General features: G+C 41.9%; 1 protein-coding gene across 2 annotated transcripts in view; it reads right to left on the bottom strand.

Moving 5' to 3' along the window:
• The window catches only part of LOC139418732 (junctional adhesion molecule A-like), a 43,166-nt gene extending 27,757 nt beyond the window's left edge, over positions 1-15,409 (bottom strand). For both annotated transcript variants that reach the window (XM_071168398.1, XM_071168397.1), the window contains exon 1: positions 15,147-15,409. In XM_071168398.1, the coding sequence (XP_071024499.1) occupies positions 15,147-15,195 (49 nt within the window). In that variant the 5' untranslated portion in view covers positions 15,196-15,409. The remainder of the gene's footprint in view (positions 1-15,146) is intronic.
• Positions 15,410-17,999: the final 2,590 nt, after the last annotated feature.

The raw sequence follows: 17,999 nt of genomic DNA, 5'->3' as shown, positions 1-17,999 counted from the left end.
CTCTCTAGCAAACTTCAGACGGGCCTGGACATGTACTGGCTTAAGCAGGGGGACACATCTGGCACTGCAGGATTTGAGTCCCTGGCGGCGTAATGTGTTACTGATGGTAGGCTTTGTTACTTTGGTCCCAGCTCTCTGCAGGTCATTCACTAGGTCCCCCCGTGTGGTTCTGGGATTTTTGCTCACCGTTCTTGTGATCATTTTGACCCCACGGGGTGCGATCTTGCTTGGAGCCCCAGATCGGGAGATTATCAGTGGTCTTGTATGTCTTCCATTTCCTAACAATTGCTCCCACAGTTGATTTCTTCAAACCAAGCTGCTTACCTATTGCAGATTCAGTCTTCCCAGCCTGGTGCAGGTCTACAATTTTGTTTCTGGTGTCCTTTGACAGCTCTTTGGTCTTGGCCGTAGTGGAGTTTGGAATGTGACTGAGGTTGTGGACAGGTGTCTTTTATACTGATAACAAGTTTAAACAGGTGCCATTAATACAGGTAACGAGTGGAGGACAGAGGAGCCTCTTAATTAAAGAGGTCTCTTAATTGCAGGTCTGTAGAGAGCCAGAAATCTTGCTTGTTTGTAGGTGACCAAATACTTATTTTCCACCATAATTTGCAAATAAATTCATTAAAAATCCTACAATGTGATTTTCTGGATTTTTTTCTCATTTTGTCTGTCATAGTTGAAGTGTACCTATGATGAAAATTACAAGCCTCATCTTTAAGTGGGAGAACTTGCATAATTGGTGGCTGACTAAATATTTGTTTGCCCCACTATTTCATGAAATGTTTTTAGAGCACAACTCATGAGCCCACCTCCTGCACTGTTCACACCTAATCCAGTCCCCACCTGGAACTGAACAGGGGGAGAGATGCCAATTGAAAACCGCTTTTAAAAAAAATTATCTAACCAGGTATGAACAAGTTCTCATTAAGAACTGCGACTTGGCCAAGATTAAGAAAAGCGACAAAAAGCTACACCTACATGCATAGTCAATAACACAATGTAGAAGAGTAGGGAGGTAAGGCAATAAAACGGGCTATAGGAGGCAAAATAATTACAATTTAGCATTAACACTGGAGTGAAAGATGTGCAAGTAAAGTAACTGGGGTGCAAAAGCGCCCCCCCAAAAAACACACAATATGGGGATGAGGTTCTTGGATGGGCTATTTACAGGTACAGTGATCAGTAAGCTGCTCTGACAGCTAATGTTTAAAATTAGAGGGGGAGATATAAGACTCCAGCTTCAGTGATTTTTGCAATTAATTCCAGTCATTGGCAGCAGAGAACTGGAAGGAAAGGCAGCCAAAAAGGTGGTGTTGGCTTTGGTGAAGACCAGTGAGGTATACCTGCTGGAACGCGTGCTACAGGTGGGTGTTGCTATGGTGACCAGTGAGCTGAGGTAAGGCGGCGTTTTACCTAGCAAAGACTTATAGATGACCTGTAGCCAGTGGGTTTGGCGACAGATATCTAGCAAGGGCCAGCCAACGAGAGCAAACAGGTCACAGAGGTGGGTAGTATAGGGGACTTTGGTGAGAAAACAGATGGCACTGTGATAGACTACATCCAGTTTGCTGAGTAGAGTGTTGGAGGCTATTTTATGTAGGATAGTCAGTTTTACGAGGGTATGTTTGGCAGCATGAGTGAAGGAGGCTTTGTTGTGAAATAGGAAGCCAATTCTAGATTGGAGATGCTTAATGCAAGTCTGGAAGAAGAGTTTAACCAGTCAACTAGGTATTTGTAGATGTCCACATATTAAGTCAGAACCATCCAGAGTAGTGATGCTACTCGGGCAGGCGCTACCAACAATTGGTTGAAGAGAATGCATTTAGTTTTACTAGCATTTAAAAGCATTTGGAGGCCACGGAATGAGTAATGTATGGCATTGAAGCTTGTTGAGATTTGTTAACATTGTCCAAAGAAGGGCCAGATGTATACAGAATGGTGTCGTCTGTGTAAAGGTGGCTCAGAGAATCACCAACAGCAAGAGAGACAATTGATATATACATTAAAGAGTCAGCCTGAGAATTAAACCCTGTGGCACCCGCATAGAGACTGCCAGAGGTCTGGACAACAGGCCCTCCGATTTGACACACTGAACTCCAGCTGAGAAGTAGTTAGTGAACCAGGTGAGGCAGTCATTAGAGAAACCAAGGCTTTTTGTCAATCCCCACATTCTTATCGGCAGACACGAGTCGAAAGCCTTGACCAGGTCGATGACGACGGCTGCACAGTATTGTCTCTCATCAATGGGGGTTATGAGATCATTTAGGAACTTGAGGGCGGATGAGGTGTACCCATGACCAGCTGGGAAGATTGCATAGTGGAGAAGGTACGATCGGATTCAAAATGGTCGGTGATCTTTATGTTAACTTGGCTAGGTCTTGAACAGTTTGGGTCTAGAGAGTCTACCCCTTTCAAGAGGGGGATGACTGCAGCAGCTTTCCAATCTTTGGGGATCTCAGATGATACAAAAGAAGTTGAACAGGCTAGTAATAGGGGTAGCAACAATTTCAGCTGATCATTTTAGAAAGACAGGGTCCAGATTGTTTAGCCCAGTTGATTTGTAGGGATCCAGATTTTGCAGCTCTTTCAGAACATCAGCTGTCTGGATTTGGGTGAAGGAGAAGCAGCTTGGGCAAGTTTCTGCAGGGGTGCAGAGTTGTTGGCCAGGGTTGAGGTAGCCAGGTGGAAAGCATAGCCAGCCATAGAGAATTGCTTACTGAAATTCTTGATTATAAAATTGGTGGTGACAGTGTTTCCTAGCCTCAGTGCAGTGGTCAGCTGGGAGGAGGTGCTCTTATTCTCCATGGACTTTAGTGTCCCAAAACTTGGAATTGGAATTAGTGCTACAGGATGCACATTTGTTTGAAAAAGCCGGCCTTTGCTTTCCTAACTGACTGAGTATATTGGTTCCTGACTTCCCTGAAAAGTTTAATACCACAGGGGTTATTCAAGGCTAATGCAGTACACCACAGGATGTTTTTGTGCTGGTCAAAGGACAGTCAGGTCTGGGATAAACCAAGGACTATAGCTGTTCTTAGTTTCTATGTTTTTTGAATGGGGCATGCTTATTTAAGACGTTGAGGAAGGCACTTTTAAAGAGCAACCAGGCATCCCCTACTGACGGGATGAGGCCAATATCCTTCCAGGATACCCAGGCCAGGTCGATTAGAAAGGCCTGCTCGCAGAAGTGTTTTAGGGAACGTTTGACAGTGATGAGGGGTGGTCGTTTGATTGCAACTAGCTTAGATTGTAGGACGCCGGGGTGTTAAGCATATCCCAGTTTAGGTCACCTAACAGTAGGAACTCTGACGGTAGATGGGGGGGGCAATCAAATCACATATGGTGTCCAGGGCACAGCTGGGGGCTGAGGGTCAAAAACAAGCGGCAACGGTGAGACTTGTTTCTGGAAAGACAGATTTTTAAAAAAGGTAGAAGCGCGAATTGTTTGGGCACAGACGTGGATATTATGACCGAACATCTCTGCAGTAGCCATCTATTTTACGCAAATGGCTGGGTAAAATAGCTAAAAGGCTATAAACTAACATTAACTGTAAAGCTATCAGTCACTCGTGGAAACACTTACAACTGCAATTAAGTTACGTTAACTTTAATGTATTTTACCTCAGACGACCTGTTAATAAGGTTGCTAGCTAGCACTCTAAGCAGCTCATGCTAACTAAAATCACTGGTGGGGAAGTGAGTTGATTTTCAGCAAACTTACATTGTGTAAATATTTGTATGAATATAACAAGATCCAACAACAGACAAACTGAACTAGTTCCACAGACATGTGACTAACAGAAATGGAATGATGTGTTCCTGAACAAAGCAGGTCAAAAATCTAAATTAAGACAGTATCTGGTGTGGCCACCAGCTGCATTAAGTACTGCAGTGCATCTCCTCCTCATGGACAACACCAGATTTTCCAGTTCTTACTGTGAGAGGTTACCCCACTCTTCCACCAAGGCACCTGCAACTTCCCGGACATTTCTGTGGGGGGGCTGCATGGCCCTAGCCCTCACCCTCCGATCCAACAGGTCCCAGACCTGAGATCCGGGCTCGTCGCTGGCCATTGCAGATCGCTGACATTCCTGTCTTGCAGGAAAACACACAGGATGAGCAGTATGGCTGGCAGCATTGTCATGCTGGAGGGTCATGTCAGGATGAGCCCGCAGGAAGGGTACCATATGAGGGAGGAGAATGTCTTGCCTGTAACGCACAGCGTTGAGATTGTCTGCAATGACAACAAGCTCAGTCCAATGGCGATGTGACACACCGCCCCAGACCATAACGGACCCTCCACCTCGATAACGCTCATTCCTTCGACGATAAAAGCAAATCCAACCATCACCCCTGGTGAGACAAAACCACGACTCATTAGTGAAGAGCACTTTTTGCCAATCCCGTCTGGTCCAGCGACAGTGGGTTTGTGCCCATAGGCAATGTTGTTGCCGGTGATGTCTGGTGAGGACCTGCCTTACAACAGGTCTACAAGCCCTCAGTCCAGCCACAGCCCGGACAGTCTGAGCACTGATGGCGGGATTGTGCGTTCCTGGTGTAACTTTACACATTCTACAGTCACAAGACGACTTCAGATGGGCCTATGGCATGTCATCTACCGTTTAGATGGGTTAAATTAAACCTGAAATTCTGGACAACAGAATAACCTATTTTTGGGCAAATTCCTGATGATACCAGTCCCTTGCAAATTGCATCCCTGTGTTGAGAGAAAATGTCAGTTTTCCAGGTGTTGCGCACAGTTTGAGCAAAAAAACTGATTCGATAAATTGAACGAATGGCCAACATGAATCTACTTTCACAGTGAATGTTTTTGTTTATACGTTTTGTGGGAATGAATTGATCACCAAATGCATCATTAAAACAATATTGCACCCATTTAAATGCAACCCTTGCTGTTAATACAGTGCACTTGTAAAGTATTCAGATCTCTTGACTTTCCACATGGTTACGTTACAGCCTTATTCTGAAATTGATTAAATGCCCCCCACAATACCCCATAATGACAAAGCGAAATCAGGTTTAGAAATTACATTTACACAAGCATTTAGACCCTTTGCCATGTGACTCAAATCAAATTGTATTTTATTTTAACCAACAACGAACGCACTTAAGAAAAACATTTGTGTTAAAAAAATAAACAAATAGTTAAAGAGCAGCAGTAAAATAACATAGCAAGGCTATATACAGGGGGTACCAGTACAGAGTCAATGTGCAGGGGCACCGGTTAGTTTAGGTAATATGTACAAGGTAAACACTCGAAATTGAGCGCAGGTGCATCCTGTTCCCATTGATCATCCTTGATGTTTCTACAACTTTGAATCCACCTGAGTTCAATTCAATTGATTGGACATTTGGAAAAGCACACACACACACCTAAATAAAAACAAGGTCCCACAGTTGACAGTGCATGTCAGAGTAAAAACCAAGCCATGAGATCAAAAGCATTGTTTGTAGAGCTCTGAGGCAGGATTGTGTCAAGGCACAGATCTGGGGAAGGGGACCAAAACATGTCTGCTGTATTGAAGGTCCCCAAAAACAGTGGCATCCATCATTCATAAAATGGAAGAAGTTTGAAAAGACCAAGACTGCCCGGCCTGGTCGCCTAGGCCAAACTGAGCAATCAGGGGAGAAGGGAATTGGTCAGGGAGGTGACAAAATATCAGATCGTCACTCTGACAGAGCTCCTTTGTGGAGATGGGAGACTCTTCCAGAAGGACAACCATCTCTGTAGCACTCCACAAAAATCAGGCCTTTATGGTAGAGTAGACAGACGGAAGCCACCCAGTAAAACGCAAATGAATCCATTTTAGAATAGGGCTATAAATTTAACAAAATGTGGAACAAGGGGTCTGAATACTCCGAAAGCACTGTATAAATCGCAATGCAGCATACAACTGAGATACACGTTTGGAACAAGTTCACTTTCATCCATAGCCTAAAAACACATATCAAGTGCAAGTTAGCAGCTAAGCTCACATCTGAAGGCATTTAGGACGTCTTCTACTGCGGATCATTAAAATAACCCAATGATTATGGTCATAAATATTATAGCGACACGACACTAAAGATGGTTTGGTATGGTTTAGAAATGTGTGAACCAAGCTTGAGTTAAACTGGACAAAAACCAAGGATTCCATCATAACTGTCATTTAAATAGATGTTTTATTTTCATGAATTAAAATATGTATCCCATGTGAAACATACTTTGGAATAACAGACATTTTGGGGCAATAAATACATAAGTCTAGTAACACTAGTCCCTTGCGAAGAGAGCTACAGCCTTAACTCCTGCAGAAAATGATACAAATGCACACGTCTTTGTGCTTCTTGAGAATGCAATGCTCAGTTATATAAAATATGTAGAGGTGCTGTCTTCATCATAAAAGCTGATACATATTTTGTGGTTGAAATACTATTGCTTTATTGTATTTTCTCCCTAGTCCATAAACGTCATTGTTGCACAAAAGATGAGAACTTTACCGATGTAAACTAGATAGACGCATTCTATTACATTATACTGTTGAGCAAGGTTTTTTTTGTTTTTTTTACTCTTCAATGGCAACATGACAAAGGAGAAGCTACATGTATCTAATTATAGACAAGTTCACTAACAAAGCCAGAAATAAGCAGAAACAACTACAATCAGGCAAAACAAACTCATCGGAAAAAAAATTGTTATGCAGTCTGTCTGTGCGGGCCTCAGATTTTCACAAATAGTCTGTGGTTGTGGATGGTTATTAGCCATTGCGGGCGGGTGCACAAACAGCTGACATGTGCAACGCTAACAGATTTGTAAACAAATCTGTGCACAGAATGGCAGAAATAAGCTTTTTGTCTATCCAGAAATGTTCCATACTGTGATGTTTTATTTCAGCTCCTGAACAAAAAAAATATAAATGGGACCAACACTTCACATGTTGCGTTTATAATTTTGTTCTGTATAGATAATTTGTAGTCAGCAACATGGGAGTGATTGCTTCCTTTCAAGAGCACAAAACATCTACATTTGTGACCCGTTTCAGGAAACTAGGAGTATAATAGCTAACGAGTTGAGAAAACACCGGTCTCCGGATTACATCTGCAAACTAAGGGCAACCATGGCATCCGACCGGAGACGCATCCATCCATGATGTATACCAGGTAAGACATTCAGATATTACACGTTTCTAATTGACAGAAAGTGGTTTAATTTCAAGTAAAAAAATGCTATTAGCTAGTTAATGTTAGCTAGCTGGCTGGCTTGTTAACATTACGTGTATGATCTAATTATTCAAATCTCAGCCATTTGCTTGGCTAGTTCTAGCCGAATGTTAACATTGATCCTGGTCGATTAGTTACCTGCAGATTCATGCAGTGTAGTAATGTTATGAGTTGGGATTATGGGTAATTGTTTAGCTAGCTACATGTCTTAAAAAGACTCCATTATGAAAGTAACAATTTCGGGTGCGTTCGTAAATTCAGTCTGGCCATCTACTCCAATTTCATAGCACTCGTCTGTGTGCCAGAGCGCAGAATAACTGATGAATTTACGAACGCTCAACACCGGTTGAATATGGCTGGTGTCAGTAAACGTCGGCAAAAAAATAAATAATTGTTGCCAGCAGCAGTTAGTCACCAACGCTCTGGATAACATGAAAACAGCCTAACCAGCTCTGCTAGGGCGAGTAAAATTGTCAGAGTATGGTGTTCTCTCATGTGTCTGGAAGTAGCTAGCCAGTGAACAATGGTCAAGCACCCAAGCTGTGAGAACGATCGGAGCAACCCTACTGGTCAGCCTGAGCTTCCAGTAGGCCGCTCCGAGAGCGAAACGCTCTGAATTTACAAAATTACAACCTGACAGCACAGTTAGTCACCAACACTCTGGATAACATGAAAACAGCCTAACCAGAACTGCTAGGGCAAGTAATGTTCAGTGAGCTGTTCTCTCATTTGTCTGGAAGTAGCTAGCATTTAGCTTGACTGCTGTAAGTGCAGAACGCTTGGATCAACCCTTAACTAGATGGGTGGGGCTAAAGCATAAGAGGGTGTGAACAATACTGAATGGAAGTAGACAAAGGGCTCTCCAGTAGTAGTACCAACATATTCAAAGGCTATTTTCTCAAAAGTGAGTTTACAAGTTTATCAACTTTTCAAAGCAGAATATTGTTCCTCCAATGTAGTGCATGATACCATTTTTGCAGCTCCAAGTTTACTTTTATCCAATGTTAAAAAAGGTTGCTACATAAGACCATTTTTAGCCGGTCAGTCACATTACTAGACATCTTTGAAAAAGGTTGAGTAGAGCTTTTTTTTCCCTCTCAAAAAGCAGCAGAATTTTATTTTGAGACTAGCTTGAATAAGCTTAGTTAGTGAGGATCTTAAGGGCCAAGAAATTATCAACCTCCTGAGGTTGAAGAGGCGCTGTAGCGCAGTGTGGTTGGACTACACACCCCTATCCACAACACTAGGTGGACCATTTCAGATCGTCAGTGATGTGTACGCCGTGGGAACTTTAAGCTCTTCACCTTTTCTACTGCAGTCCCGTCAATGTGTATAGGGGCTTGCCTCTTCAGGCTCCTGAAGTCCATGATCAGCTCCTTTGTTTTGTTGACATTGCGGGAGAGGTTATTTATTCTCCTGGCACCATTCTGCAAAGGCCCTCACCTCCTCCCTTTAGGCCATCTAGTCATTGTTATAGTCAGGCCTACTACTGTTGTCATCCCCAAACTGAAATGATTGAGTTGGAGGCATGCGTGACCACACAGTGATGGGTGAACATGGAGTACAGGAGGGGGCTGAGCAAACACCCTTATGGGGCCCCTGTGTTGAGGATCAGCAGGGCAGAGGTTGTGTGCAGTGCGATTGCATCCTTTCTGGATCTATTTGGGCGGTACGCAAATTGAAGTGGGTCTAGGGTGTCAGGTAAGGTGGAGGTGATATGATCCTTGACTAGTCTCAAAGCATTTCATGATGACAGAAGTGAGTTCTACAAGGCAATAGTCATTTAGTTCAGTTACCTTTGCTTTATTGGGTACAGGAACAATGGTGGACATATTAAAGCAAGAGGGAGAGCAGACTGGTCTGCGCATGTTCTTAGGATGTGGCTAGGGATGGCATCTGGGCTGGCAGCCTTGCGAGGGTTAACACGCTTAAAATGTCTTACTCACGTCGACCACGGAGAAGAGCCCACAGACCTTGGGATCAGAGCGCGGTGGCGGCACTTAACCTCAACGCGGGCGAAGAAAGTGTTTAGCTTGTCCAGGAGCAAGACTGTCCACCACGTGATTGTTTTTCCCTTTGTAATCCCGCGACTGTCTGTAGACCCTGCCACATACATCATGTTTGAGGCATTGAATTGCGACTCCACTTTCTCTGTAGTGACATTGATTGCTTTACGCAGGGAACTACACGGTTTGTATTTTGACCATATTCCAAATCACCTTGCAGTGGTACATCTTTTGAATATATATTTAACCTTTAATGTGGTGGTTTGCGCTTTAAGTTGAGCAAACAGTCATCTATCCACAGATTTTGGTTTGGGTAGGTTTTAGTCAGTGTGAACAACATCCCCTATACACTTCCTGATGAACTCAGTCATCGTGTATACGTCAATGTTATTCTCCGAGGCTAACTGAAACATATCCCAGTCAGAGTGATCAAAACAATCTTGAAGCATGGATTCCTATTGGTCAGACCAGCATTGAAAATACCTTAGCATGGCTACTTCTTTTTGAGTTTGAGCCTATAGGAAGGAAGGAGCCAAATGGAGTCATGATATGATTTGCCCAAAGGGAGTGGAGGAGAGGGCCTTGTAGCCATGCCAGAAGGGAGAGTAACAATGGTCTTGAGTTGAAGCGTGAGTACTACAGGCAAATGTGTTGATAGAACTTCATTAGCATTTTCCTCAAATTTGCATTGTTAAAATCCCCAGCTACAATAAATGCATCATCAGGATACAGTGGGGCAAAAAAGTATTTAGTCAGCCACCAATTGTGCAAGTTCTCCCACTTAAAAAGATGAGGCCTGTAATTTAGCATAGGTACACTTCAACTATGACAGACAAAATGAGAAAAAAAAGTCCAGAAAAATCACATTGTAGGATTTTTAATGAATTTTTTTGCAAATTATGGTGGAAAATAAGTATTTGGTCACCTACAAACAAGCAAGATTTCTGGCTCTCTACAGACCTGTAATTAAGAGACCTCTTTAATTAAGAGGCTCCTCTGTCCTCCACTCGTTACCTGTATTAATGGCACCTGTTTGAACTTGTTATCAGTATAAAAGACACCTGTCCACAACCACAGTCACATTCCAAACTCCACTACGGCCAAGACCAAAAGGCTGTCAAAGGACACCAGAAAAAAAAATGTTAGACCTGCACCAGGCTGGGAAGACTGAATCTGCAATAGGTAAGCAGCTTGGTTTGAAGAAATCAACTGTGGGAGCAATTGTTAGGAAATGGAAGACATACAAGACCACTGATAATCTCCCGATCTGGGGCTCCAAGCAAGATCGCACCCCGTGGGGTCAAAATGATCACAAGAACGGTGAGCAAAAATCCCAGAACCACACGGGGGGACCTAGTGAATGACCTGCAGAGAGCTGGGACCAAAGTAACAAAGCCTACCATCAGTAACACACTACGCCGCCAGAGACTCAAATCCTGCAGTGCCAGACGTGTCCCACTGCTTAAGCCAGTACATGTCCAGGCCTGTCTGAAGTTTGCTAGAGAGCATTTGGATGATCCAGAAGAAGATTGGGAGAATGTCTTATGGTCAGATGAAACCAAAATATAACTTTTTGTTAACTCAACTCGTTGTGTTTGGAGGACAAAGAATGCTGAGTTGCATCCAAAGAACACCATACCTACTGTGAAGCATGGGTGTGGAAACATCATGCTTTGGGGCTGTTTTTCTGCAAAGGGACCAGGACGACTGATCCGTGTAAAGGAAAGAATGAATGGGCCATGTATCGTGAGATTTTGAGTGAAAACCTCCCTCCATCAGCAAGGGCATTGAAGATGAAACATGGCTGGGTCTTTCAGCATGACAATGATCCCAAACACACCGCCCGGGCAACGAAGGAGTGGCTTCGTAAGAAGCATTTCAAGGTCCTGGAGTGGCCTAGCCAGTCTCCAGATCTCAACCCCATAGAAAATCTTTGGAGGGAGTTGAAAGTCCGTGTTGCCCAGCAACAGCCCCAAAACATCACTGCTCTAGAGGAGATCTGCATGGAGGAATGGGCCAAAATACCAGCAACAGTGTGAGAAAACCTTGTGACGACTTACAGAAAACATTTGACCTCTGTCATTGCCAACAAAGGGTATATAACAAAGTATTGAGATAAGTATTTGGTCAATAACAAGATTATTTTCCACCATAATTTGCAAATAAATTTAAAATCCTACAATGTGATTTTCTGGATATTTTTTCTCATTTTGTCTGTCATAGTTGAAGTGTACCTATGCTAAATTACAGGCCTCATCTTTTTAAGTGGGAGAACTTGCAAAATTGGTGGCTGACTAAATACTTTTTTGCCCCACTGTATGTGGTTTCCAGTTTGTACAAAGTCCAGTGTAGTACCTTGAGGACCGTAGTGGTTTCAGCTTGGGGGAAATATACCTGGCTGTGACTAACAAAATAATTATCTTGGGAGATATACGTCGATATTCTAGGTAAGGTAAACAAATGGACTTGAATTCCAAAACATTATCACAATCACACCATGAGTAGTTAATCATGAAACATACACCACTGCCTTTCTTCTTCCCAGATAATTATTTATTCCTGTCTGCACAATGTACTGAACCCAGGCGGCTGTATGGATGGTGAAAGTATATCCAGAGAGAGCCATGATTCTGTGAAACAGTGTGTTACAGTCCCTGAGGTCTCTCTGGAAGGAGATCCTTGCCCTGAGCTCATCTACTTCATTGTCCAGGGACTGAACATTAGCAAGTAATATACTCTGCCTTGAAGTCCACTACGAATACAAAAATAAACATTCTGGACTAACATTTAAAAAAAATTAAACTGCAAAATTGCTTAGGAGCTAGAAGCACAGCTTCCATGTCTGTCGGCGTCATCTTGAGGGAATGTCTGCATGGTCAATGCAGCACAAGCAACAATGATGACAACTATGCAGTTTTCACATTGCTTCTTAATATAAACCCACTAGCATTTTATAATTACACTATTAGTTTGTTTCTTACTTCTGCAAACTAGCTCGTCTTTTCTTAGCAAGTTGGGCCTAAATTGTGTTAGCGGCTAATGCTTGTCACTAGTTAGCCAACTAATAAATGTATAGAGTCTGCGCGAACGTAATTAGCTATACAGCCTGATAATACGCTTCTAAATCATAAAGATAATGTGCTTCTAAATCAAAGAGCAATACGCAAAAGCATGAATGTTTGCAACATGAATACAATTTCTGCTACATGAAGTAGCAAAGAGAAAACAAAATATAGCCAAAGATAACAAGGTCCCCTAAGAAACATTTATCCACATTTTGGTTCCTACACAGTCACAATAACTCCTCTTTGGCCTTTCTTCGTTGTCATGTCAAACACAATTCAAAGTGCCCACTATGATATTTTAACTATAGAATTAGAACATTGATTCCATTTCCATGACTCCAACAGTACACCCAAGTGTTTTGCTCTAAAATCGCAACTAAAATCATAATTGCAACATTTGGTAAAAAAAAATAAAAAAATCCTAGATTGTTTGCCCATATCGTGCAGTGACCTCAGAGCAGGAAATGCAGAAAATGATGAAAATAGTTTTTGGTTGTAGATGAATTGAACATAAACTGGGTGGGTCGAGCCCTGACTGCCATGATATCAGACCACAGGTATGACAAAACATGCATTTTTACTGCTCTAATCACGTTGGTAGACAGTTACTAATAGCAATAAGGAACCTCGTGGGTTTGAGGTATATGGCAAATATACCACAGCTAAGGGCTGTATCCAGGCACTCCGCGTTGTGTAAGAACAGCCCTTAGCCGTGATATATTGGCAATAGAATGGAGAAAGATTGAAATCACTTAGAATGTGTGTTGCCAACCTAGGGCAAAACTTTTTCAAAAACAGTCATACCATCAAAATTTGAAAATTACCGTGATATGATATTTTGGCCATATTACCCAGCCCTAATTCGCTGTAATATTGGTATGGGAATAATAATGCATTTGATTTTTTTGAAGTGGTTTCTTGCATCAAACATTTTCATCCACCTCCTTGTCTGAAGGACAAGTGGATAAACAGGTTAATGCCAAGCCCTGCATGTTTTTTTGTTTTTTATAGACTCATGGAATGTAGGCCTACATTGAATACCACACAATGGCTGCTACTGTAGGCTGAATGATAGCTATTTACATGTTAAAATGTTATGGGATGCATTTTCTCCATTGTTTGATGGTAGGCCTCCATTATGATCAAATAGCCACAGTAGCCTACTTGATCACTCTCTGAAACTTAAAAAGTGAGTACAGCCTGTGTTCACAGTAAACGCGCACTGGAAGTTGCACAGAACTCACAACATTCAAGTTTGCGCTCAGCAAACCTGAAATTTGCTCAGTGGCAAAAAACAGAGGGAACATTGGTATGGGCCTCATCAGGTACATGGAGGACAGGATAGCTTAGCTCAGTTCTACACACTACTGCATCTGCAAAGTTGTATTAAAGAGGATATTTTATGTCCAGGGTACAGCTTGTACAGTAGATCTCCCACTGCGCTGCTCAGTTAAAAAGCAATCTCAACATCTATCAATCTCAATTCATCAGCTTTTATCTGAAGGTATCAGTGGTGACTGTGTGAACCGAGTTTGGTTTGCCCATTTAGATAAATGATTTGTCCAGATAAAAGCATGGGAACTAAGTCTACAGTGTGTAAAATGAAACCAGAGAATTCTCTTGTTTGCTTGTCGTGTGAGTTTCGGCAGTGGGGAGGCAGAGCTAGGGTTTCCAAGGTAAAGCAATAACCACATAACAGGTGGAAAGTATAGGTCCCCTTGCACGGATTTTAGGAATGTTTAAAGGCCTTCTAGACCAATATTTCATTCAACTCTTGAAACTAAGCTAATAGTCCTGAGGGCTGGTTTATTTGAAGCCAGTGTTGCACTGTCATTTTAGACAATCTAAAGAGAAGGGAGTATTACTTTATTGATCCCAATGTGTTAAATTATTTTATCATCTCCAACACCTAATTAAAGAGATGAATGCACCTGCACCATGGTAGCCATACTTAAAATGCACAAAATTCTTGTTGTGTCCACAACTCTGAAAAAGTAATCTTCCATTCATTACTCAATGGTTATGACAGCAAAGTAAACAATTCAGTTGCATATTAATAAAAAATAAAATAAAAACTTGCCTGGGAACCAAAAAAAAGTGTCTTCGGATATTTAAAAAAATAGTTCCCTCACAGGTACTCAACAAGCCATAATGTTGAATACCGGTATACTTTCCTGTGGATAGTCTCACATTCCTACCGTCAGAATGACCAACAGCGGTAACAACCGGTAGAACATGTTTATATGTCATTTTATTCAACATGCTGGCTTGATTTGATGTATTAGGATCCCCATTAGCGACAGCTAATCTTACTGGGGTCCGACAACGGAAGACAGTACAGGCAAAAAGGTAGAGGAAACTTTTCTGATCCAAAATACATTTTTGCCCGAGGTAGAATTCAATGCAATGGGAGTTTTCGATTCCAGGCAATCGAAAACCCCACGGAGAGAAGGATTTTCAGCGCCCAAAGTTGGCTTTGTGTGAACTACACTTCCTACACAGCTTATTTATTTTTTAGTTTACACAAATGTGTTCTAATCAAGCTAGACAGCGAACGTTAATTAGCCCAGGTAGCAGCCTTCATCTTCCCTCAGTATTCTGTAAACAAGCGCTGTAACATTGAGAAAAGTCCATGTGGGAACACTAACCCTATAAAAGAAAAGCTATCAATAAGCAATTTGTTATTTATTACTAATATGAAAAGGTCCTTATGCTACCAAAAAAACGTAGTTGTAGTTTAGTAATAGTTTTACATTAGTTATAATCAAGTTTGTCTTTCCAATACAATATACCGATTGAAACGTAATCTAAGACCAGAAGAGGAGTTTTGATCGACAGAAGGAGCACTCACCTGTTGCATGAAGGAAGAGAAACACCGATACCAAGCCGCTGACAAACATATCGGCTCTCGACAAATGAAGCCTTATTTGTTTTCAAAACTGGTGAAGTGTCCAATTTCGACAGTCACTTTCAAATCAAAACTTTTCGATTAATCCAAAATTCTAAGTATGGTTAAGTAATTGTTGAAACTGTGGCCCACTCTGATTGAAATTGAAATATAATTTCGAAGAACAAAGAACCGACGCCCTACCGAATGCACCTGTAGAACAGTATGACGATTCTTCTTTCAACTGCACCTGTAGAAAGGAATGATTCTTCTTCTTTTAACTTTTGCGGCAGACTACACCTATTGGTGTATTGCTGCCACCTATTGTACGGGGTATTGAAACAAACAAAAATATTCCATTGCGGGACATAATACAAAATACAAAAATAATCCACTTCTTCAGTGATAATAAGGCTCAGGGGCCTGTGTGGACTGGAACATCCAACAGGATTCCTTATTTAGCCTCTGCTGTAAATTCCCTGACTCCCAAAAAACGTTCAGCAACACTCACAATGATGCCTTTTTTTTCTCAGATATCTTCTTTGTTTGTGCTGTGCAGTTTATAACCAATGCAATAAACAAGTTCACATTTTTTAACATGCAACATGTCAGGATCCATTTGGTGAGCAACATTTACTGATTGATGTCTCTAATCCAATACCATGGTTTCTTCAAAATGACTCCCTTCTTCGACTCTTCTCACCGCCTCCGGATAGGAAACATGCTGGACAGCCCTTATTCTTGACACCTCGGTCTCCTTCACCTCCTTCAACAGGGCACTTCATGAATTCTGGTGCATGCTCGCCACCATAATTGCAGCATGTCTACATACACTTGACACATGTCCCAATAGTTTACATTATCATACTGCAAGGGTTTGGGCACAAAGGCTCTTACAGGATATCTCACATCACCCAAAAGTACGTATGACGGGAGAGACTCTTCTTCAAATAACAAAATAAAGGATGACCTTACGGGTCAGTCGGTGTGCACCTGTAACGGATGTGAAACGGCTAGCTAGTCAGCGGTGGTGTGCGCTAAATAACGTTTAAATCGGTGACGTCACTTGCTCTGAGACCTTGAAGTAGTGGTTCCCCTTGCTCTGCAAGGGCCGCGGCTTTTGTGGAGTTATGGGTAACGATGCTTCGTGGGTGACTGTTGTTGATGTGTCCAGAGGGTCCCTGGTTCGCGCCCGGGTATGGGCGAGGGGACCGTCTAAAGTTATACTGTTACACACTGCCTCTACTTCTTCAGTTATATCCTCTGCACTCACTTCTAGCTCCACTCCAGAGATAAATAACCCCCTTGATAAGCGTCCTGCTTTGCAGATCCACATACGACAAATTCCAATCCGATATATTTTTCAGGTGCACAGGCTCTCACAGAATAGCAAATAAAACTTAACCCAAAGATTATGGATATACTGACAAGATTACATGTCTCTCCGCCCTAACAATGGGAGTCGTTGTCCACAAAGCGGCACAGTGGGCTCCCACCTATAGCTCCCACCTATCCTTTCTTTGGATTGGAGGATACATCTCATTATTGTAATTATTTTAAAAATATTGACATCAATGGATAGAGATACTATACTACTAACCTCATACCATGAATATGCATAACCATCTCAAGACAACGCCGATATAAAGTGTTTTTTCTCAAAGTTGCTGGGATGTCACATATCCTACTTATATCAGTAAACTCCTAACAATTTAAGCATAACAAAACTTCTATTCGATAAAACAAACCTCACGTAGCAAATAAGTTATAATTTTTTTGTTGTTGACCAAATTCGCCACCCTCTCATTGACCTCCATACAAACAAAATAGCAAAATAGCGGAAAAACGCCACCTGCTGAATTTTCAGCTAATTTGGGACTCGTTCTTCCTTGCCTGACCTGACTTTATCAGTAAGAAACTGTCAAAGCTCAACGAGACAGACAGGGTATTTTCAATCTCGCCATTGCCACTGGGTCTACGTCTCACCAAACGACAAGCGCCACAAACACTGTGACGTATGTCCATGAGGTGGTTTGATTAATCCCGCCCAGGCGCCCGTGGAGACTTGTTTTGCATTGGCTGAAAGTTGATCGCATTCGATGTTGAACTGGGCCGCCTCCCGGTCGTGAGCCAGGTGCCCTGTTCAAAGCCCATGGCGAAGTCTGCTCAAAACAAAAGTGACGCAATTAAGCAAGTGTAGTAATCACTAGGATTCTGTTTCCCATGCAAAAGGGATTGCTTTTGATAAAAACGCTTTATCTGCCCTTCCCAATGAAAACTAATTAGACAATTCTAACATTTATTTTATGAAAAATAGATGTATGTTTCTGGACGATGCATCATGCTGCCTTGTTGACAATATGACCGAGTGGTGCAGATTACTGTTCGATTTGAGAAGGACGTGCATCCCTCCCTGCTTTCGCCCAATGATGTTACATCATGCCTGGTGGCCCGCTGCTCAGCATAATCAAATCCGCCCAGCATAAAGCCGTCTATTTGAATAAGCAGTTGAACTTGTTTAGAGTATTTACAGTATATTCTTTATACATACAGTCTTTGAAGTATAGCCTATGTGGTATAAAAAAAATAAACAGTGAAGTGTTGAATTGTGCAATAATTTCATTGTGTTTTTATTCTACCTTATGTTATTTTTAGTATTACATATATTGGTTACTTGCATGCAGCAGAAAGGCATTTCACTGTACTTGTGCACGTGACATTAAAAGTTGAAACTTACAATCATTGGTGTCTACTCAATCATCCCAGTCGGTAATTAACTTGTCTTCATCCTCCTATCAGGCTGCAAAGGGGTCGGTT

The sequence above is a fragment of the Oncorhynchus clarkii genome, chromosome 10 (genome assembly GCF_045791955.1).
Source record: "Oncorhynchus clarkii lewisi isolate Uvic-CL-2024 chromosome 10, UVic_Ocla_1.0, whole genome shotgun sequence".
Lineage (NCBI taxonomy): Eukaryota > Metazoa > Chordata > Actinopteri > Salmoniformes > Salmonidae > Oncorhynchus > Oncorhynchus clarkii.
This window is presented reverse-complemented; position numbering and strand designations above follow the sequence as displayed.